Source organism: Triturus cristatus, chromosome 4_2, assembly GCF_964204655.1.
Source record: "Triturus cristatus chromosome 4_2, aTriCri1.1, whole genome shotgun sequence".
Lineage (NCBI taxonomy): Eukaryota > Metazoa > Chordata > Amphibia > Caudata > Salamandridae > Triturus > Triturus cristatus.
In genome coordinates, this window is record NC_140586.1 from 101,402,274 (window position 1) to 101,426,965 (window position 24,692).

At 44.6% G+C, this 24,692-nt stretch overlaps 1 protein-coding gene across 1 annotated transcript in view; it reads right to left on the reverse strand.

Moving 5' to 3' along the window:
- Nucleotides 1-24,692, reverse strand: part of LOC146833096 (A.superbus venom factor 1-like) — a 663,114-nt gene that overhangs the window by 531,984 nt on the left and 106,438 nt on the right. Inside the window, exon 4 of the mRNA XM_085600729.1 lies at nucleotides 182-252. Within this exon, the coding sequence (XP_085456855.1) occupies nucleotides 182-252 (71 nt within the window). The remainder of the gene's footprint in view (nucleotides 1-181; nucleotides 253-24,692) is intronic.

Genomic DNA, 24,692 nt, shown 5'->3' on the forward strand with positions numbered 1-24,692 from the left:
TGCCCGTGCATCTCATGTTATCTGTACTTCCGCGGGAGATGAGGAAGCCATTTCTAAACACTGGAACTCATGTCAGTGTCCTAGTTCTATATGAACTGCTATGGCACGTACAACAGTAATGTGTCAGCAGGTGCAGAGTTTTAAAATTTGAATGTTATTCTCAGATTGGTGGACATCTTACCTCAAATTCAACAATGACTGTTCTGTTGACAGGTTGAAGTTTGCCACCCATGGTGAATAATCGATAATTTACTGCAAAGAAAACAAAGAGAGATGCCGATATCAGGTCCCACACTTTGATGGCATGTAATCACACAGAACAAAGCAGGGCACTCTGACAGATATAGAGTGGAGTGATAATAAAAGAGGTCGGATTTGGAAAAAATGGCACCATTACTTACAGATGAATAATATCTCCCTGTTAAAGAAGGCAAACAATGATACAACGGAGAAGCAGCGGGTTTATTCTTTGCCCGTGGCCTGAACATCCTAATTTGCATTCAGGGCTTGTGTGAGATGATTTTCAGCACTCCTGACAAAATATAATTTTGCTTCTGGTGCCTCCATGTCACCTGCGAAAGCAGCCTTCTGTATGTTCTTGTGTGTAACCCTCGCCACAGGGAGCTGAAGCACGTCCTCCTTCTTGCTAGTGAGATCTCTAGCCACTGGGAGAGGCTTCTCTCCACTCGCCATCAGGTGCTCAAGCTCTCCAACTGCCGGAAGTCTTTCCTTTACACTTTACACTGGAAGCAGAAAGGAAGCTCTCTCCTCGCACCTCCATGCTGCCACTCCCTACCCTTGAGAATGATTTTGTTCTGAATAAGTTTTCCTTTTTATTTTACTTTACATATAGTTTCTTTTTCTGTTCATGTTAAGTGCAACTCCCTTTTATTATGCCTCATGAATGTGAGGATGAATGTGTGAGGCATCATTTGTCTGGGCCCGAGATCTGTATGCCATGGCCCATTGCAACTCACCCTTACATTTCTGAGGATTATGTTAAAGGGCCCGCACTGTGTATGTACAGGAAACTTATTCACTCGTGTTGAAAGAAGGTGTGAAATGAAAAAGGCAATAGGTCTGCCTTAAATGTTCTTTCAGGTGATAACATCATTACCTCCTCGTCCGTCTTCCCGTCCCATTCCTTATCAGTGAGCAGCTTGTCTGCTCCCCAGAAACCTAATACCTAGCAGAGTTTTTAGCACTTCCCCCAAATATGGCGCCACCTATCAGGTGAGAATATGGGGGGGAAGTGCGTCACACAACATCCTGTTTGTTTTTTTCTGCCTTCGTCAGTTACTTTTGCCTAGCAGAGCAGTTGGTCGGGTGAGTGTTGTTATAGCCTTCTTTTTTGTTTGTGGTTGGGCGGCCGCTTTTCTCTTCTCTTACACTTTCAAATGTCACTGTGTGCCCTAATGGTTTTATTGTTGAGTTCTATGTGCACTTCTCTAAACTCCTAATGCCTAAATTATATGCCCTTTTTGTTTACTAGATAGGTCCTCTGGCTCCTTTTCCGAAGCACACATATGTCTTATTCCTAAGGAGGGGAAAGACTCCCAGCATTGTAAAAACTATAGGCCTATCTCCTTAGTCAACATCGATTACAATTTTTATTCCAAAGCTTTAGCCATACGTTTAGACTCCTATCTACCGAATTTATTGGGTAAAGAGCAATCCGGTTTTGTTAAGGGACGTGTCATAACAGATAACACGCAACTTTTCTTTAATGTTCTATTCAAATCATCCCACCTAAAACATCCCTTGGCAGCCATAGCATTAGACGCAGAAAAGGCGTTTGATAGAGTTGAATGGGACTACTTGTTTTACACTCTCAAATGGTTTGGCTTTGGTCCTAAATTTATATCTTTGATATCCCTTTTATATTCCAACCCTCGAGCTGCAGTTTGTGGTAATGGCTTAATTTCTCCTTTTTTTGATTTGGGTAGAGGAGTACGACAGGGATGCCCCCTTTCTCCTTTCCTTTTCAATTTGGCTCTAGAACCCTTTCTGTGTAAATTACGCCAAAATCCAAATTTATATGGTTTCCAAACACCTAGTTCCCACATTAAACTTGCAGCTTATGCTGATGATATTTTGCTTTTTATGTAAAAACCAGAAGAGTCAATACCTGCTTTTTTAACGGACGTGAAGTCTTTTTCCCTAATATCCGGCTACAAATTGAATAATGACAAATGTGAGATTCTGCCCCTAACTAAGTAAACTTTTAAACCAGATTTTAATGCATCTAACTTCACGTGGAATCCTAGGCATATTAAATATTTAGGACTATATTTTACGCCTTCATTATCGGACACAGTTACACTATGTATGAACAAGTGTATTCAAAAACTCTCAGAATTAACTACTAAATGGCATCCTCTTTACCTATCCTGGTGGGGATGCTTAGATACTATAAAGATGATGTTGGCTCCTATAGTGTTATATACTATCTCTAATATCCCAGTTACTATACCTGCTAACTTATTTAAGAAAATCAATTCTATCCTCTCCTCCTTTCTGTGAAGTAACAAAAAGCCTTGAATGGCTTTATTAAAGTTAACTAGACCCAAATCAGAAGGTGAAGTTAGATTCCCAGACTTTCCGGCCTATCACAGAGCTTTTCTTTTGCGTCAAGCCTCCTTTTGGCTACTTGACTCCACAGATGAATGCCCTCTTTGGACTTCACTTGAAAGTCTATTTTTATCTCCCTTCTCCTTTCTCGAATATATTTCCTTTTCACGAAAACCTCAGTCCCTCTCCACCCCCATTATCAAGATAACCTCCAAGCTCCTGGAATCAATTCTTCATTCCACTTGTATTACCTCAGACTCCTTTCTTAATTCACCAATTTGGCATAACAAAAACCTACTCATTCATAATAAACCCTTCTATTGGAGGTCTTGGAGACAAAGGGAAATATCATGGGTGTATCAAGTATTCTCAGGTCCTGATTTTATACCATTCTCCTTACTTAGTACATCATTCAATCTCCCTGCCTCATTTATCCATAAGTACAACCTCCTTAAGAAAGCAGTGATGGATACATATACCCAACTCTCCACTTTAGCTGGTACCCCTAGCTTACCAGATACTTCCTCGCATCTCCACACTCTGTAACAATCCCAGTCTAAAGCTTCCACCATATATAATTATTTACAAATCACGTGCCCCGACAGACCGAAGTCCAAAGTTGAACAATTATGGGAACGGGACCTTATGACTTCCTGGCCCTTATCACTTTGGGCCAAAATATGGATCAAAATACGTCAATCTTCCAGGGCAGCTAACACAACACAAACACTGTTCTTCGTATATAATAGGCTTTTATTCACACCTGCCACTTTAAGCAAAACCTTTTCAACTGTACCAGATTTATGTTGGACATGCTCATCTTCAAATGCTGATTTATTCCATATGTTATTTTATTGTCCATGTGTATATACTTTCTGGCAGCAAGTTTGGTCCCAAATTAATCGAATTTATGGTACTAAGTTTACTTTTTCTTTTATTCATGTTTTTCTAGGAAGCTTGTCGCACATTTGGAAAAATTCTAAGTTTAATATCAAAATCATTGATTTGTTAATTGCGGTTGCTTTTCAACAAATTACCACAAACTGGAAAGACTGTACAAAGATTTCTTATAAGGCTTGGTGGTATGCCGTGTGTCATAACCATAGATTAGATACCTCTTTTGTTTACCCTATACATTTGGCAACAAAACGCTTACATTTTTGGTCACCTGTTACAATGTACATTGATGCAAATGCCCAACGGCACACCTTGCCACAACCACTCCAGCAAGAGGTCCCTAAGCCACCTTGATACTCCAAAACGTTCCTAAACATGTCTTTACTTTAATGTTGCTTCTGTTCCACTTACAATGTTTTACTTTTTCTTTATCTATTAATCGGCCGACTTCATTGTCCTTTTAAGATGGAATTGTAATGTATTGACAGAGTTCAATATTTTGTATTGTATGATGAAACCTCGATTGTTTCAATAAAATATTTTCTGAACAATACGTTTACATGCCAAACATAGCCGAAAGGCATAGAAATATGCTTTTAACCTTTTTAAGCCACAAAAAGAAACATCTTAAGCACCACCAACACAATATTAGCAAATCAGCAAGCGTACAGTGACAGAAGTCAGTTGAATACTTTGGGGCATATGTACAAGCCCCTATCGCCACCACAACGTCACTTTTACAGACGATGTAGTGGCGATTGGGGCCTTGCCTTATGTACAAGGCGTTAGGCCACTTAACGTGGCTCAATGCTGCCTTGTATGTAAGGCACCCTTTCACGCTATGGTTAGCGTGAAAGGGGCGTGCAGTGGGTGTTGTGGTGGGCACCGCAACACCCATTGCATTTGGCGCTGCCCCCTTATGTACAAGGGTGGCGTACAGAGGAGGCAGCACCAAAATTAACACCAGGAAAATCTCTGGTTTTAGGCTAGCGTAACAAGGAGAAATGCATTATTTCTCCTCGTTTTTGCTTTTTCCATGTGTGCTGCCTTATGCAGCACAGATTGAAAAAGCAAAATGCCTTGGTTTGTTCATGTACAGGAAGGTGTCCCTTCCTGTACATGAACAAACCTTTTTTTTTAAATGCCATTTTGTAACTTTCATGTGTGCTGCATGAAGCAGCACACATGAAAGTTCCAAAATGGCATTTTAGGATTGTTTATGTGCAGGAAGGGACACCTTCCTACACATAAACAATCCTCCCCTGCACACAGACACCCTTGCACTCTGGTCCAAGGGTGCCTGCGTTGGCGTTAAGTTATTAAACTTAGCGCAATCTCAGGGAGAAATGCAAGGCTGCACCACATTCTTGTAAATATGGTGCAGCCTTCCGTTTCCGAAGTGGCGGAGCGCTGCGTTAAGCCAAGGAGGCTAACAACACGCTCCGCCACTTCGTTGTACATATCCCCCTTTGTTGACTGTTTAAAAGGAGACAGCTATGTTCCACTAAAGGAAAAATTAGCATAGCTGTAAACATTGGTATTGTTATTGTGACCAGCATATATGGATTACCTGGGCACCCAGACATTGACTGATTTCTCAGAAATCATTCATAAAAACCAGACACACTGTATTTGAAAAAATTGAAATTATAACCCACACTTTTAAACTGAACCTGGGAAAACTAACAGTGTCAGTGTAACAAACATAAAACAAATGTTTAAACCAATATAACAACACGCTCCGTTTCAGGCATAAATAAACACGTCCACCAGCAAATAAATAATAATTTTTGTTGCGTTCAATATCGCGTTTGTGCGTTTTCCTACAATTTTTCTGTTTTTAAAGATTGACTTATTTATATGCTTTGGCACAAGATGCAAAGCAGACCTTATTCTTATTTATTAATTTATTTACACTGTTAAAAGTGCCTAACTGGCACATCGGGAAGGTTAATAAGTAATTCCTCTGGCAAATAAATAAATCAGATGATAAAATAAAGCTTCCGCTAATATCCAGTGGCCTTTATAACACTGCGTGTCATTAGGAAAAAAAACAGTCTCTCATATACTTGTCACGTAAAATGTAATGCAGCAGACGTTTATTTTAACATTGGTATGTGCTGGCAGCACACCTTATTTTCAAACCCTAACTTTTTTGACAATAAAAACTTACTTAGAGGATGCATGTGTTCAGTATGCTGGAAGCAGCCTAAGATTACAATTCCCAGAATGCATAATGTCATCAAATAAAAGCTCAACACTGGATTTATGCAGTCCTCCACATATGAAACCGTTTAGCAGTGGGAAAAAAATCCTAAAGTTAGAAAACTGCAATAGTAGCATAGCGTGGCTTGCTATATAAATTATTTTTTTCCAGCTCAATTCGTTACTTTAAGTCCCAAATGGACCATAATGGCACATTGTTTCGATAGGTTTGCAAAAAAAATTAAACATTGTATCATTTATAGAGGTGTACTCTGCTTGGTTGTACCCGAAATGTGTCACCTTGCCTACTTTGTATTTGTTCCTTTTGTGCTTATGAAATATTTAAACACTGAGGTCAACTAAAAGTATCAAAGCTGGATGCAAATGTGGATGAGTAATAATAACTAATAGGGTAGTTAAGCGAGTAAACAGTTCCTGCTGAGGATGTGGGTACCCCAGTCTGCACCGTTCAGACCCTGCTGATGATGTCGGAGAAGAGCTGAAAGACGTTTTATGTTTTTAGCCCCTAAATCGATCCTAAAAAGCAAAGTAAATTATTTCCTGTTTATGTGCAGCATTCCTTTAAAGAAGCTGATGAGCAAACAGTAGCAAAGCTCTTCCGAGAGAGCCAAAGAGCGTACACAGTCATGGTTTCAGTGTTTCCATTTTGTTCATTGTAATGCTGCTTTTCTTATAGAAAGTACAGGACTGCAAGCCGCATAATTCAAAGATAGAATGAGTGGATGAGCTCCCAGGGCCTGGCTTGACACAATGTGTGATCTGTGGCAATTTGTTGGGGAGCTGAGGGTTGTGCTTTCCTACAGGCTGTTGCAACTTGCATCTTACTCATTTATGTATCAAAATGCAAGGAGATACGTGAGGGACTTCCTACAATTAAATGTTCAATAGGATGTGCATTTACCCAGTCTGCATCAGTGGGACTCTGCTGATGGCTGCCCACCCCGAAAGAGGGTGTCTTGGAAAAGCTGAAAGAAGTTTTATGTTCCTATTCCCCTAAATCGGTCCTAAAGAGCAAAGTTGAATGTTTTCTGTTTATATGCAGCGTTCCCTTAAAGAACCGGATGTGCAAACAGAAGCAGAGTTCTTCTGAGAAAGCCCTAGATTGGGGAGGGTGGAGAGCTAGTGCGTGTCCGAAAAATAGAGAGAATGAAAGAAGAGTTGTGAAAAAAGGAAGACAGAGTGGTAAAGTTAACGAAGGAAAAATTAGTGGAAAACATATGAGAGAAGGAAAAGACAGGAAAAGTGGAAGTGTGAAGGAAAGAGAAAGAGTGATAAAAAAGAGTGCCAGAGAAACGGAGAAAAGAAGGCAGAGTATAAGATTTAGGTGTGAAGGATACAGAAAGTAGTAAGAGTGAGATGGACAGAGATACTATGCAGTGCAGAAAAGCTGACGAGTTTGATAAATGTAGTGTAGGGTAATGTAATATGTATAGTAAGCGGACAGCAGACACCATATGGACAAGGTTGCAATGTATATTTATTTAGCAGAGCTAAAGCACTTGCGATCCCGTTAGCCAGTACTCACGAATGGCGCGACGCAGCGCACCGTCCCATAAGCCTCCGCCCGGGTCACATGTTAACCAACCACTAGACTGCGACACCACATATCTCCTCCCTTTATAACAACAATAATGGTGAATACATAACCATGCATATGCTGTGCGTCAGTACAAACCATGTGTGCAAAAGGTCAGGGTAGAAAGGTTCTAGTGGTGCAAGCTGAATGGGTCACTCCCGGTCCCCCCCAAGGTGCCGGAATTTCTGGAGGCTGCAGGTGTAGATGCGACATCGGCTTCTGTATCCTCGCCGTCGTAGCCAGGTCTGTCGGCATTGCTGTGGGCCGACCATTGGAGGACTTTGTTGCACTTTGCCATGCGGCTGTGCGACCACACTTTGCCATCACTCAAGAGGGCGGAGCGGGAATAGAGTTCCTTGATCTGTAGTGGTTTGCTGAACTTGCTTTCGCCCTTCCTGCCTAGGTGGCTTAGTTTCACTCTGACCCAGTCTCCGACTGCCAAAGCGACGTCACGTACGGCATGCCTCCGGTCATAGTTGTCTTTGTAGATTTTCTGGGCCTTCTCAATGGTTGCTTCTAACCACCGCCGGGGACCACTTGTGTTTTAGTTTCGTGTTCATCCACACAAGATTGTCTCTTGTGAATGGTTCTCTGCCTCGTAGGATCTTGAATGGGCTATATCCAGTCAGCATGGGTGTGATGCGGTATGCCCCTATCGTGTTCTTGAGTTCTGTTTCCCAGTTCTTGCCCGCGCTGATTGCGGCTTGGACTGAGCCCATGATGACGCGGTTAAAGCGTTAGGCCAGGCCGTTGCCTGCTGGATGGTACACAGGTTTGTGCTGTGTCTTGATTCCTTTCCTCCGGGTGAATGCCATCCATTTGTCGGAGGTAAATTGGGGTCCGTTATCACAGGTGATGGTCCTCGGGATGTCCTCCCTCAAGAATGCGTTAGTGAGAAACGTGATGACTGCATCTGTGTCGGCTCTCTCACAAACCTCCACTTCCGGCCATTTTGAGTATCTGTCGACCAGGATGATCACATATTTGGGCACATTCCAAGAGTCCAGGATGGGTCCTAATATGTGGACTGATAGTTCTTCCCAGGGGGTGGAGGGCGTGGCGAATTCACCCATGAGGGGCAGCAGGAGTGTGAGCAATTTGTCCGCATTGGTGCAATGCTGACATGCCCGTGCATACTTCTCCACGTAGTTGTCGATTGGGGGCCACCAGTATGACTGCTTGAGCCTCCTCTTGGATTTCACGATGCCTAAGTGGCCTTCATGCACTATGCACAAGATGCGGCCCAGCAACGTTTTGGGAGGAACTACTTTGTCACCCCTGAGCAAAAAAACGGCATCGTCGCTGTGGGAGAGTTCATCCATCACTTCCCAAAACTTCCGCGTATCCTCCGGCAAATGCTTCTTGTCAGGCCAACCACTTGTGATGAATGATTTCACTAGGGCCAATGTCAGGTTGTTGTCGTAGGCAGAAGTCCAGTCCTGTGTACTGATGATGGTTTCATGGTCTTCCGTGAATGCCACTTGGTACTCATCCCAGTCATTGGGTTGGGGTGCTGCTTCCATGGCGGCAGAGCGGCTGAGGAAGTCCGCTACTTTGTTCTTTTGGCCTGGTAGGTATTCTACATCATAAACAAAATCTAGGAGTTTGAGAGTCATTTTCGCGATGCGCGGGGTGGCAGTAGCGTGGCCGCTGGATGTTAGGGCTTTTATCAGTGGTTTGTGGTCCGTTCTGAGGAGAAACCTGGAACCGTAGAGGTATTGCTGAAACTTGTCCATGGCCCAGGTGGCTGCCAACATCGCTTTTTCAATGACGCTGAATTTCTCCTCGTTGGGGGCGAGCGACCGCGATGCGAAGCCAATCATGGTTTCTGTGCCGTCCCTGGATCGTTGCGATCGCACCGCTCCCAGCCCCTTCTCGCTGGCATCCATTGTCAATATGCTGGGGGCTGCACAGTCGAACCCCTGAAGAGTAATGGCTTCGCAGATTTTCTTCTTTATGGTCTCAAATTCCCGATTGGATTCCGATGACCAACTGAAACTGTTCTTGTCCTTCAAGAGTTGGCGCATGCTGTGAGTCTTGGTGGCGAAGTTGCAGACACACTTACTGTGGAATTCTGCTAGGCCGAGAAAAGAACGGACTTCTTCTTTGGTCTGAGATCGGGGTGCCACTTTGATAGCCTCCACATTAGCCTTTTTTGGGGAGATCCTATTTTCACCGATCTCGTGGCCCAGGTACGGGACCTGGCGTAGTCCGAATTTACACTTCCCCAGTTCTGCCGCATGGCCGTTGTTGGAGAGTGTCTGTAACACATTCCGGAGAGTGGCATCGTGTTCCTTTTTGGTAGTACCCATGATGAGTATGTCGTCTTAATATAGGATGTTTTTACTGTCCTTGAATAATCTGTGCATGAGTTTTTGAAATACTGACGCGGTGGAGGCCAGTCCACAGGGTAGACGCCGGAATCTGTAGCAGCCAAACGGGGTAATGAACAAGGTCAGCTTCCTACATGAGGGGTGTAGCAGGATCTGGTGGTATGCCGCTGTGAGGTCTATTGTAGAGAACCACTGGATTCCCTTGGTCTGGGCTAACAGTTCGTTGATGCGTGGCAACGGTAATTTGTCCACCAATATGTTTGTTTAGTTCTCGAAGATCAATGCATTACCTCACCTTCCCATTCGGTTTCTGTGCCACGACCAAGGGCGCCAGCCACTCCGCACTTTTGATGGGCTCAATGATGCCGCTCTCTTCCAGACATTGCAGTTCCAGCTGTACGGCTTCTCTGCAGTTGAAGGGGATGTTCCGCACTCTGCGGCTGACTGGTACCGCGCCGTCCTTTAGGATGATCTTGTGCATGAATTTTGATAGCAGACCTATGGTCCCGCCAAAGACGTGTGGGAAGTCCTTAGGTTATCCTGATCCGGTTTGGGAGGCTCGTCCGTCATGAGAACTTGAATTTCTACCCCAGGGTGAAGCTGGATACTCAGTGCACCTTGGTCAGCCCACCCAAGAAGAGAGGGGCCTTTTTCTGCCACACATAGTTTCCCTGTTGTGACCCTTCCGTTGAACTCAAACGTAAGGGGCCTAAACCCTACCATGGGAATTCTCTCCACCGTGTATGTGACCGGGTGTACGTCTGTGGGGTGTAGTTGGCTCCCTACTGTGTTGGCAAACTCGCTGTCCCAAATTTCCTTTTGCATGATCGTGAAAGGGGACCCTGAATCTGCAACCATTGAAATCTGGACCCCCCCGATGGTCAACAAACAGGATGGTTTCTTTCTAGTATGACAATCTTTGCCCCATACTTGCTCATCAATATATAAGATGCAATCTTCGTCCCCGTCCCCATCCCCGTGTCGGTTTCTGAGTCATACATGATGCATTTCACAGACGTGCTGCGTGGTCTCCGTCTGCAGACTTTGCCAAAGTGTCCCACAACACCACAGAAGGAGCATTTGACGCGGAATGCTGGGCAATGTTTGTCATTGGCCATGTGGGTGTGGCTGCCACACCTGTAACAAGAGTTTGTCTTCTCTGGAGGGGTTTTGACAGGGCCTGTAGATGGCCGTGTGGGGCGCCTGTTATTTCGAGATCCAGCAGAGTGGGGCGGTCTGTCACCGGAAACTTTGGTGTCACTGACTTTGCAGACCCTGGGCTTGGCCTCTGTGTCTTTTTTGACAGCCACGGCACACCGTTTAGACAGCTCTGCCTTTTTGATGATTGCTATGATTTCATGCAGTGGCGCTTTTCCACTCACCCACAGCTTATCCTGAACATTGGTGTTGACAGTGTGCATTATGATTTGGTCTCATACCAAGTCGTCATGAAGATGACCAAATTTGCAGTTGACAGCCAATTTCTTGAGTGCCGCAACATAATCCTCTACGGTTTCCATTTCACTTTGTTTCCATTGGAAATAATTGTATCGATCTATGGCCGTGCAGATGACTGGCTAATAGTGGCTATCCAGGTCTTGCAATGCGTACTGGAACACATCTTCATTCGTTTCGGCCCTTGGTTTCTTGACCATGTTGTCATAGACTTTCAACCCTTCCGGTCCTAAGTTGTGTAGAAGTATTTTTTTACATTGTTTGCTGGAAAACGCTTCTTCCCCTTTATCTTCAAGGGCGGATAGGTATTTGAGGAAGTACCCTTTCCAATCGGCCCACTTCATGGCCGGTTCTCCTGGTTTCAGGAGGAAGAGCACTGGATTCATGAGGGAGAAGGTCTGGGCACACATCGCGATGGGCGGGGTACCTTTCTGGATAGTGGTTGTAGCGGGATGAGCTTCTGTGTCTGTGGCAGACTCCTGTAGACGGCTTGTGGAGATGGCATCTGGATTTGGCACTCTGTGGCTCCCACCAGCTTATTACTGTATCCCTGGGTGGCTGGATGAGGGCACTTGCTTCATGGCAACCAGTGGCATTGGGTTGCTTGCAAAAGGAATGCTGCACGGGGAACCGTGGACACGTGTGCAGACTCCTCCCTGAGGGTGCGGCTGTAGGAGCAGTCAGCAGGCAGGGGGGCACAGGGTTGCAGTGGGCAGACAGTCTCTGCAGCTTGTGGTGTGTGGGGAGTACGTGGAACAAGCCACCACCAGTGGACGCGGTGAAATGTACACTTTAGGCTCCCTGGAAGTCCCCTCAAAACGGCCTGCAGACGCGGAGTAAGGAGAGGAGGAGCGTGCTGGAGCTGGGGGGCAGGCTGCTCACCTCTGTTTTGCGTGTCGGTACACCATGCGCTGCAATTAGGGGTGTGGCCGGATGCAGGCGGGAGGCTCAATTGAAGGACACCGGTCTTCTTCACTGTGGCGCCGTGTATAACGCGCGCTGCCTGCAGTGTATGCAAATCTGCACAGCGGGCGCGTCAGGCAGCCGATGCAGCGGGATTCGTTCTCCGCTCATCGCCAGCTATAATATGTATAGTAAGCGGACAGCAAACACCATATGGACATGGTTGCAATGTATATTTATTTAGCAGAGCTAAAGCACTTGCGATCCCGTTAGCCAGTACTCACGAATGGCGCAACGCAGCGCACCGTCCCATGAACCTCCGCCCAGGTCACGTGGTAACCAACCACTAGACCGTAAGTTTGTCAAAGGTGCATGTTCGCTGATTAACCTCTGAGTATCATGTTTAAAGAAAGCGCCTTAAAAATAGTGGCTCTTACAGGAACCGTAGGTGTTGTAGGTTGGCTCAAATGTTAAATGAATTATTACGTTTCTGGCCTAGAGATAATGTTAGCTGTCTTGCTAATCTCATGTACTGTAAACGTTAATAATAAAAGTTTAAAAAACGAAGTGGTTGTTTAATGGGCACATACGGTACATTTCTGGTAAGTTATCTGTTGGTAATGCATCACCTACAGATGCTTTGTTGGTGACGGCGAACAGAGCAGTGTGGAGCGAAGGCTTGATTAACTGTTTTAGAGGAGAGCAGTGCCATACATGCAACGATACTTGCAACCTGGTTCAGCCAATCCCACTGAGACTAACGAGGGGGAAGTGGTGTTTAAATCCTCCCTCCCCTCACCAATTGCCCTTTAGTATTTCGTGCCTCACTGAAAATGCCAACGGAAACAATTCTAGGGCAAGTTAAGACAGTTACATAACAACGGAATGCACAATTGACAGAACCATCTGATTTTTATGCAAGTTACCGGAAAAGTAACTTCTAGCATCTGTTGGTAGCTGGATTCTGTGGTCCATGTCCCAGGAAACAAAAACGACTCTTAAGTGAAACAACAGCCTCCGTAATGCTTACAGTTTCGATATGACTATTCGCCTAGCTAAAAGTTCAAGAATGTTTGCAAAGCAAGAAAAACAGAAAATCCCAGCAAACATGAACTACTGTAACACCTACAAGGCAGTATTTTAAGAAAACGCTTTTCCAGCTTCCTCCTCACGTCATTAACATGGGAGGGCGTTGGGAGGAGGAGGCAGCTGCAGCCCATGAGAGGGGGGAAAGAGCAGCTGTTCAGAATGCAAAGAAGCTGCGAGGGATGAGAGGTGTTGTTCTGGGAGGCCCAGAAGATTGAGTGATTCACGTAGCAGTCGCAGTCTCCAGAGCAGAACAAAAGGAGGGACTATACTAAGTGTATTCACCAATGATAAGCCAGCATTTCTGAAGCACAGTAACAGGAACCAATGAAAAAGATGGGATTTTTTTTAAAGCTCATACCTAAATACAACATATCTCTTTGAGACAGCGCGCCTAGGCAAGACCTAAAAAAGGGACAGAGATACTTCGGCAGGCGGGTGCAGTGAGCAACTGCACCCGCCTGCTGCTGAGTGTCGGTGGGTTTATTGAAACCCCATTTCACTCCTTCCGAGGGCTGTCCTGATGAGACACTGGCAGTGCACTAACGTTTTTGTGGCATACTATTAGTGCACCTCCTAAGGGCCTGTTTCGCCTCTGCGCTCACATCTGTAATAGGGCGCAGGAGCAGAGGCAAAATGATTCCTTCATGAGGCAATACCACAATTGAAATGAGGGAATGGCCCCTGAAGATAGCGCTGTTGCTACATGTGTGCCAGCGCAATCAGTATTGCAGAAGGGGCCACACAAGCGATAGTGGCCTGTTCCGTAATACCATAGTGCCCCGGGGGAACATAAAGCTTTTGCTCAGGTCTCTTACACCCCCAGGCCACTATGCGTAAATCGACCTTAGATGCCTATTTTGCCTTCCCTTGGCCCACAAGATTGAACTTAATTCTCCTGCATTCAATAACGCAGATTACAACTCTCCTGTACACCTTTTTATGGTAAGGCTATTGTAATCAGCTTAAGGGGTCGATTAGAAGTGGAGGATTTTGCTCAGTTTTCCCTTGGATCTTAATACGACCTCTTGAGTTGATGACCAGAGTCTTACCATAATAGGGTGTTCAGGAGAGTTGTAATCTGCAATATTGAATACAGGAAAATTGTGATACCTTATTATCATAACCAAAATGTTGTGGCCCAAAATATAAATATTGCAAGGTAAGTGCATATGGAGAAGTATAAAGTTACTAATTCTTAAACCCACATCGACGTACCTTGAAGATACATATATTGTCAAGGTACATATATGTGGAGTTAGATGCAAAAAACTCTCTATATACTTACCTGTTGATATTTTGGCCCTCGATATTTTGCATTTAACATTATTCCCTATTTGATATTCAGGATCCACACTGTACAGGAGGCAATTCGTCCCAACCTTGACCACCGTAAGGTCAGTTGACACATCTTTTAATCAAACTGTGACTCTTGTGAATCCCCTCATGTACCTAGCTAGCACTATAATAAATGTCTCCTACACTTGTTGTCTATGTTGTGAACATTTACTGTTGTAAAGTGCTCTGATACCTTCTGGTCTAGCTAGCACTATATAAAACTCTCAAATAAAATAAATAAGTCCCTGGTAGGCCCTTTTGCTTCTCTTTATTTCAGTTTCATTTGGTCTTTCAGTTGTCTTTGACAACAAAATGAGTTTTTAGACCATGTTTGATGCAGGGCAGCCTAGTGCCGAGAAACAACTGACTATGCCAGGTCCCTTGGCACTCAGCTTGCCACCAAGAGAGTAAAGCACATCATCATCAGATATATTTTCACCTGCTGAAAAGTCCAGGCAGTGAACAGAGAGCTAGAGTCCTGCTTGTGCTATTTGAACGGCTTTATTACCTACATTTTTAGCAAACGTTTGGAAGAAATTACCCACTGCAGTCAGCACATGGGTCTTTTGTGTAAAAACAGCGACAGAGAACTCTGATGAACTGGTATACCTCTAAAGAACATACAGGAGTGCGTGCCTTGAGATGGAATTCTACCAGGGTTTAACACCATCACGCACTTAGTCCAACCAACATAAATGATGAGACGTTTACAAAAAAGTCCACAGATCTTATAGACACTAGTTTTAGGACAGTGGGAGGACAGGACTTCACATTTACAAATTGCTATCCAACTTCATGGCTTAGGGACAAGGAAGTGCAACTTGATGCAAAATCAGCCTCTAGAAACAATTCCTGACCAGAAAGCAAATGGGAGTGTTGCATTTATTTGGGGCCCCACTTGATGGAGTTGGCAAAGCACATATTTTGGTATTCTCAAATTGCATTTCTTCCCACCAGTAGGCTGTAGCAGAGGTCAGGTAGATCTCTCGTTTTTCCTTGTTGTACAAAGAGGAAAGGCTGTGTTACTATGCGGACGACACCCAGCTCATCCTCTCACTCACGAAGAACCCCAAAGACACCACACTCTGCTTCCAGGAATGAATGAAGAACGTGGCAGCCTGGATGAAAGACAGCTCCCTGAAGCTAAACTCAGAGAAGACCAAGGTCCTCATCCTCAGACCCTGCACCTCTGCCTGGGACAACACCTGGTGGCCCTCCACCCTCTGGAGCCCACCCACCCCTACAGACCAAGCTCGGAACCTCGGTATCATCCTCGACTCCTCCCTCTCCTTGAACCGCCAGATCAAAGCGGTCGCCTCCACTAGTTTCAACTGCCTTCGCATCCTCCGTAAGACCTTCAAATGGATCCCCCCTGACTGCAGAAGGACCGTCACCCACGCACTCATAACCATCAGACTGGACTACGGCAACGCCCTCTACGCCAGAATCAACAACACTCTTCTACACAAACTCCAACCCATCCAGAACGCCGCAGCCAGACTTGTCCTCGGGACACCTCATCACGAGCACATGACCCAACACCTACGAGGCCTCCACTGGCTCCCCGTTGAGAAGAGGGTCAACTTCAAACTCCTCACCCACACCTACAAATCCCTCAACAACATCGGACCCAAATACCTCAACAAGAGAGTATCCTTCCATGTACCCAAGAGGAACCTCCGCTCCACTGACCTCGCCCTGGTAGAGGTCCCCCGCATCCGCAGAAACAGAACCGGCGGGAGAGCTTTCTCCTACAGAGTAGCTAAAACCTGGAAAGAGCTCCCTGTGAACATCAGATGCTCCCCGACCCTGCACACATTCAGTAAGGACCTCAAGAGCTGGCTCTTCGAATGATCCAGAGCCGCTCCCCCCCCGCCAGCGCCTTGAGACCCTCACGGATGAGTAGCACGCTATATAAACCCCTGATTGATTGATTGATTGATTGTAGACAACATATCCCGCATTTAAGATATCATAAAATGGAGAAGGATGAGACCTTAAATTCTCTCAAGAAAATCTTAGGCTTTGTGCATAAGGGCTCATTGACACGAGAGGTCCCCCCATGATTCAGCATCTACCAGGAATGCACAGTTCAAAAATAAAATTAATCAGATTTATTTTCCTAGCTTCTTTATATTTCTATGGGATTATCAATTTAGTATTAACTTGGATTTTTTGTCAAAGGCAATTAGTATGCTTTCACAGTTGATTTGAGATAACTATGTGCTCCTGTGAAGCCGTTCTCCTGCTTGCGGGGCTCAGCCTGTGGTTCCAGCAACACCCTGGTGGGAATTCTGTCCCAGGGTGTAGTATCCTGACCTTCACCTCCCTCCAGCGCTGCAACCTTCATCCCTGCAGAGCCGCGCTAGACCCTGGTGGGACTTCAAGTCCCAGGGTGCCCTATAATCCAATACGGCGGCATCAGGTGTGGGGGAGGAGCCTAACTCGCGCTCAAAAGCGCTGCTGCCTTTGCCGTGGCACGGGACGCACGCGGGCCGCGACCGGGTGAAGCCCGGGCCAAGGGCGGGCCCGTCCTTGCCCGTCATTGACAGGAAGAGACAGGGCAGGGCCACCCCACTTGATTCTAACCACCCAGCAGTGGACTTTAAAGATTTCCCCCAGAGAATGCGGCAGAGTGGTACCCGATATCTTACTGTAGGATCACTGTGAAAATCACCCCGCCACGGCAAGTAGACTGGTTCCCTCTGGGCGCCCCCCTCATCATTCTAAACTGTATATGCTGCATGCTCATGGTCGATTGACTATACTTATTTGGACTTTAAGGGGTTTAGCCTAACGGTCATCTCTACCTATTAGTATAACAAACTCTTCTGGGTCATTATTATATTACTAAAAGGTTTGTCTGTTTGCCTATTGCCCGTCGGATCGTTAGATTTATCCAAAGGGCGGTTATAGTGCAGATTGTTTCTTAAAACTACACTATGGAGAAACGCACTTGTGCTACTAAAAAGACCCGAGCCCAAGTCAACCCCTCTTCCCCACCCCTCCCAACCTCAATTGATAAAATGTTACAAAGGGCCATAGGTGCCATCACAACCGAAATTGAAAGCACTGAAAGGCGGTTGTCAATCACCCCTGATCTCTCCTTTCCAATAGTAGATGTGCCTATTCCCAACATCACTCCCACAGTACCTTTATCTACTAGAAATGCTTCCCCGCCCCCCTCACAACAAGCAAATGTCTCGACAATTGTAATTAGAAAGGGGGATGAGGGTGAAGGCACTCGTAAAAATGGGAAACGTAAGCAAACCGTTGGGAGGGCACTAACAGTAAGAAAGCAAAAGTAGGGAACGAGGCAAGTGTAGAATGTACACCCATACTAAACCCAACATTAGAATGCCTGTTACCACTGGTATAGATCCAAAATATCTACCCTGTGCTCAGACTTTATTGGCAGACCTGCTGACTCAATTTAGAGTTATTCTAAAGGAAGAAGTTGCCCCTTTAGTCGCCTAATTAAATAATTTGACATCTTTGGGGGATCCAAGGCAAATGCAAGTCAGCGCCAATACAACACAATCTACATCGAGGGGGGGTGGTCCCAATTGCCAGATAGATTCTAACAGCCGGGCTCCTCTAGACAATCAGGTGACACTTTGTAGTGAATGAGCCACTTTTGTGGTCTGACACCCTATGATGACCCTCAACCACCACCATTTTAGTGTGTTATGTTAGCCTAGCCTTAACGTAGGATGGCCCTGCATATGTCTGCTTCTCTTCTGTCCTGTAATCTTGGTGTCTTTCAGTAGAATAGTCTTGCTAAGAATAGAAGGTATGGGATGTTGAGGTGCAGTGTTGTGGGTGGTGGTGCACACGTGCTCAATATTGTATACTGAGGGATAAAGTCTATAGTGTTATTTGGGTTATGTGAATTATGTGTTGAACTATTGCCTTTGGCATGGCTTCATGTCATTCTGATTTCTGACTTTCTCTTGCTTAACGGCAGTGCTTGCTGTTGGCTTTGGCCTGATTTTATGTCATCTTGCATACTAATTTTGCTCTTTTGCGTGAATAGAGGCTTATGCTTGAGTGGCTCCATTTTCTGAGCTGTCGCCATTTTCTGAGCTTGACTAGGTGAGAAGGGCATGTTTTTCTTTTCACTTGTTTTTTGCACTTTACTGACCAGAAAGAACTGGATCTTGTCAGACGAATGTGCTCGCTCTGCTCTGAAGCCATAACAGACGCCTGGCCAGCTGAAGCTGTGGCCTTGGTGCGGAGTGGTACGGACTCTGATGGGAAAAGGGGGCGAGGCTCACCAGGAGCTTCGTCTTATGTCTCCACTCGTCTCCACTTGTACTAAAGGAGGTGTCTGGGTTCTGTTCGGTTGAAGTTCATCACAGGGCAGACGTGCAGCTGTGGCAGTGGGGCGTATAGTGTCACTACTGTCTCCTATTTCAGCCGAAGAACCGGACTCCCCTTTGGCGAAGTGGAAACGGGATGGACAGACAGTTGGTGAGGTGTTCCACTAATTTCTAGTTTTCCTACTGTTCTTGCTTACTATAACCTTATTTTCAGGTTCCATACATTTATATACATGTATATATTTCTACATATATGTTTGCCTTGATTGTGTTTCAATCATACTATTGATATGTTAGAGTCTGCTATGATAGGTACATTTGGCTTACTGTGTGGTGCTATTTACTAATAAATATATCCCAGATATACCAATTCGTCTTTTCCTTGTAGCAGGAGGTGTGGACTCTTCTTGGCCAAGTATTCTGTTGTAGAAGGATGGGTGAATTCCCTTCTAGCAGGTAATTGTGTTATAGGAAGTTATTCTACTCCTGGCAAGTGATGTGCAAACTACATCTCGCTCGAGAGAAGTGTTGTGTGTGTTACCTTGGTCTAGAGGAGACTTATGTGATATTGTTTTCTTGCCTTGCCTTTGGGGGAGTGTTGAAAGTTTGCCCACCTTAGGAAGTGCTGTGTATATGTTATATTCCATAAGTTTAGAACTGATATTCTCTCCCTGGGAAAGTGACGGTACATACCTTGGTCCAGGGGAGATCTGAGACCTTTCATTACACACTTAGGACTCACGACCCCAATACACAGCCGATCACTAGCCAAGACACCAGTCGTACCCTTCAGCAACCTGACGTACAGCGAGCACAAGAACGGACAGTGAACACAACAATGAAGATACCTCACTGTGCGGTTGAGAATAATGCCACAATCGATACCATGCGGAGAACCCACCAAACCACCAATAGTGTATCAGGGCCGAGCACAAGCGGAGAAGAGTTGAGGAAGGAAGAGTGTCCAGTGGGTATGCTGGAAGCAGCTACCCAGCCAACCATAAACCTTACACCAGCATCATCACCCTATGTAATTATCTTGACAGGGGTCCCACTACTTAATAATACCCAGAGGGAGTCACAACTAGAACTGAGGAACAAGAGTTTGTTTTGGTTAGCAAAGCATAGGCAGTTCCCCTATGAAAGGCTGGGGAAATCTTGATGGTGCGGAGAGTTGATTGGGTGGGACCTAGTAAAAAATACAATCCAAGGGGATTGTGTGGTTATCAATTTTAAAAATCCCCAGACTGTACGCAGGCTTATAACCCATGAATCCAGCCCCACAGAGCCCCACACAGAGGTGAGAGCTCTCTCACTTGACCATTTCTACTCTCACTGTTATAACCCTGGTAGGGTAGAGGTAATCTCAGGGTAGGATAGGCAGCCGATTGACCACCAGAACGCTGATTACAGGCACCCTACCATTAGACCTCTTTTTTTAAATCTGCCTGTACACAACCGATTTTGGGCTCTGGAAGATGTGGACTGACTAGCAGGGATAGTCGGACTGGGCCATTCAAAGAGCACTACGACGCACCCGAGAGGACGAGTGGAGCCAGATCATGGGGGTATAAGCCAGCCCTCCCACCCAGAGTTAGGCCCAGACCTGCGGGCTCGGGCAGTAGCCACCTTTCAGGGGATTAAGGGTCCTGTGGGTCCATGTCATTTTCCGGGACCCATATCTCCCAATCCTTCTGCCCCTCCCAATAACATCGCACAGGGGGCAAACTCCCCAATTGTAACTGCACACTGTATTGATCCCCCAAGAGAAATCCTGTATACAGGTAGTAAGCTGAAGATCCTCTCCTAGAACGTGGCTGGCATCAAGGGTAAACTCTCCTACCCTGATTGGGGACTTTTCGTGGACCAGTATGACATTTGCATGTTCCAGGAAACATGGGCAAGGGACGACTGCACAAGGGTGGGATTTGTGACATTTAATATACCAGCTGTTACAAGAGAGAGGGGCAGATCATCTGGGGGTTTATCTATCTGGGTCAACTCACATGTGGGCTGTCTAGCTAGTCCCCTGTACACTTCCTCCAGTGATATCCAATGTGTAATGCTTAGTTTTCCTACAAAGCTGAAGTTTGCCCTTATTAATGTCTATTCCCGACCTGTAAGTGCGAGAAAGGAATCACTAACCCTTGATGTATTAAACTCCTTTATTCCCACTCTCCCGTTTAATACGAGGTTGAACGTAGGGGGCGATTTTAACTGCCGATTTGAACCCCTTCCTGGCATTCACGATCTAATTTTTAATGAGGACTCCCCCCAGTGGACTATTCCTGACCCGCAAATCCAGCCGATTAAGTCCTGGTCCCCCCTGGTACTCCAAATAAATGCCATTCTGCTAAACCACTCGCTGAGAGCGCGTAATGGCCGCACAACCTCTGATAGGCCAGGGAAATTAACATTTAATAGAATTGGCCAAGCCTCTCTTCTGGATTATATCTTAGTGGAGACCAGATCATGGCACAGGGTCCTTGACTTTGCCGTCTTACCACAGCATGATTGTGACCATAACGCCTTGGCATTGGTATTGAAGGTGCCGGACTCAGGCATTGCCCTTGTTAGTAGTCCCTTCCCCGAGAACAGGCCATCACTTACTAACAACAGAAGAAGAATTAAGTGGGGGTAATAAAGCAAACACCTGAGAAGCTGGGCGCTCTATATGAAGTAGTAATACCAGTTTTGCAAGAAGTTAGCAGCATTTCCGCTGACGGGGATAACTTAGCCCCCATCAACCAAGTTGGAGAACTCCATAAGAGCTTGTCAACCAAACTAGCTGATATATTTTACCCGAGAGTGCACCCCAAAAAACCAAAAATTGCAACCCAGTCATGGTTTAACGATAAATGCCGAAAGGCAAAACGGGCTATCAAAGCAAAAAATAAGCCTTTAACGAAATCTAGGAGGGCTTTATATAAAGAGGTTGTTTGCCAAGCAAAGCAGTCCTGGGAAGTGAATAAATGAGAGGATATAAAAACCGCCTTATGGAACCGGGACATGAAGGAATTCTGGGCCATAGTTAGAACAGGTAGTCGGGAAGGTAATTCAGCCTTAGAGCCGAAAATACCAGCAGAAAAGTGGGCAGATCATTTTCAGGCGCTATACACAATGGAAGTCGACCCTGGCACCCATATTGGCAGCCACACCGCCACTCAAGGGGTCTCGTGTATAGACACCGGCCTGGTAGTTGAGGTGACTACTCCCTCACCTAGGTATTCTGATGGGGTGCCTGTTGGGATCACCCTTCTGGAGGTTTACAAAGCAATTAAGAAACTTCCTGCAGGTAATAATCTAAGAAACCTCTATCAGCACCTATATTTCTTTTGTCAGAGACTTAAGCAAGTTCTCTCCTGCCACCATAATAGAATAATTGAAGATATAAACAATTTAAAGTATTATTTAATGACCATTTTTATTTTTTCACTTTTTTTCAATTAAGTAAGATCTACTGAGAAAGTAGTATCCAATATTTTATAAGCAATACATATATATATTCATTAGATAACAGAACAAAAAACTTATTTTTAAATATACATCACCTCGCCACTAATATAGCACAAAAAGAATCATACTCTCAATCATACATCAGTCATACTCATACTTTTAAAATCCCAGAAGACATTTAGAGGCTTAGCACGGTTCCACAAAGTTATACAGAGAGAGGATCAGCAGCTAACACAGATCTTTTCTGATGGTGCTGGGTCTGCTGGGACCTCTCCTCTAGACGAGTAGGGTAGGCCTACGCGCGTTTCGGTGGGGAGCCACCTTCTTCAGGGCCACCAACAGGAGGGGCATGAAGCCCTAAAATTGAACGAGGTTTTCTGTAGAAGATTAAATATCACAATTTTAAAGTAAGCCATGCGTGCCCTTCAGCTATTACCACCCAAGTCTGCACGTATGGCCCTAAAACAGTCAAACTGAGAAGTCACACAAACTGCAGAAGTAATAACTTGGTCTACTTAATACTCTGTCCTTGTGGATTAGGATACATAGGTGAGACAGGCAGAGAGTTCAGAACTAGATTATCGGAACACAAATCTGCGATTAGAACTGGCAAAAGACAAGCTCCAATAGTAAGTCACTTTTTGGACTTCAAACACACCGAGAAAGAACTTCGGTGGCTGATATTGGAGAAAATCGTTCCTAAAGCTGGACGAGACACAGACAAAATAAGAAAAGAAAGAGAATCCTTTTGGATTTTTCACTTTGATACAGTTCGTAAAGGTCTGAATGAAGAAATTGTGTGGCTGGTCACGTAATTCCTTCATGTTTCGCGATCAAACATAATTTTTTTTTCGCTCTTGTTAAATCTCTTTGGCCTTTTCGGGGTCTCTTTACCAATCTACTTGTTTTTATAATAAAATATTAGTATAACCATGTATAGCCATACTACAATTGAATTCTGTTCGACATAGCATAGCAGCCTTTCATTGGATTTTTTACTACTATTATGCACTTTCGACCTATACAGTCAGTGCCTACATCAGGGCTAGCTACCAGGGTGTGATATACTGCGTGAACTATTTGACTCACTGGGATAGCCCTACATTACAATATGGTGCCCGTACCTGTATGTACTCCCCATTGGATTGGTAGTCCTTCTCATGCGACCACGTGGAATACCTGTGACTCCACTCTGGCCAATCACAATATAGAATCACATTCTCACGTGCTGACTGGTGAGAACTTATCGAACTCACAAATTGGAAGTCATCTATGGGAATCCAAACCTAGGCGTTCTGACAGTAGACTTTGTTACTGTGAAAGATGAGTATAAATTAGAATCCTTTCTGGATGATATTCTACCATTCTCAGCAAGAAAATTATACCTCCAGTTTAGATTTAGTACCCTTCCTTTGCGGGCCTTCACTTCCAAATGGTCTGTATCGGGCCATCGTGGGTGCCCAGCTTGTAACCATCAGCAGGAGTCAGAGCTGCATGCTTTATTTTTCTGCCCAGGTTATAAATCGGCAAGACAGTTTCGGCTTATTCAGCTGTGTAGGAACATGGAGTTTGTGCATTGCCAGGAGGCATTTAGAGTTTTGAAGTACGATACCTCTAAGCCCATTTTCTTTGCTGTTTCCCATTTTTTAAACGCAATGTGGTGCAGGCGTTGGGCTTTCTTAGAAAAAGAAAAAAAAGATAATAATAACCACCCCAGCTGCTAGCGTATAGACTATTCTATTGCGTATAATAAGGAGAGAAGAAAAAAAATGTATTCTTTTAATTGTTTTAAATTTTTAACCGTGAGATGATTATTTTTAATTGAGTTTTTTATGTATAACCCTCTCCAGGCATATTTTTTATTGTACCGATTTTATCAAATTTGCTGTGCATTGGTTGGTCCTTGCAATTGACTTGTTTGCTATTGTATTTATGCCTGTGCTTTTTATTTTTCGTCATTATTGCACTTGCACTTTTCTGAACCAATTGGCTTGCCCACTGGCCAGTGCAGCCAAATCTTCTCCCGCACCCAAAGATTTTGCACTTTGATTCTTATATCTCTCCGTTCGATGTGTCTTAATCATACTTGTCACGATTTGGATTATATTGTACACAAACTTTTATGGTCTTAAAGACCGAAATAAAGATTTTTGAACTGAACTGAACTGAACTATGTATATCATGCAAGTTTGGAAGTTTAATGCCTGGTATTCTTCAGTTCTTAGAGATGCAACATTTCTCTTCTGGGACTTCTCTGTAAAATCTCGTTTCTGTTTGCTCTGGTTGGATGTACAAATGTGAGCAATTCAATAACAAGGGATACATACATTAAAAGGTGTTCTGGGTTACAGTCTGACACCAGGGAATATTTAGAGCTTATATCTGGAGGGAAGATTTTTTTCCAGGTAATTAATTTTGACAATTGTGTCGCCAATAATATTTTCTGTAGATACATATTCATCCTCAATATTGTTAACTGCACCTTCAAGTTTGAATCGTATCTTGTTAAATATCAAACTTATTGTAGAA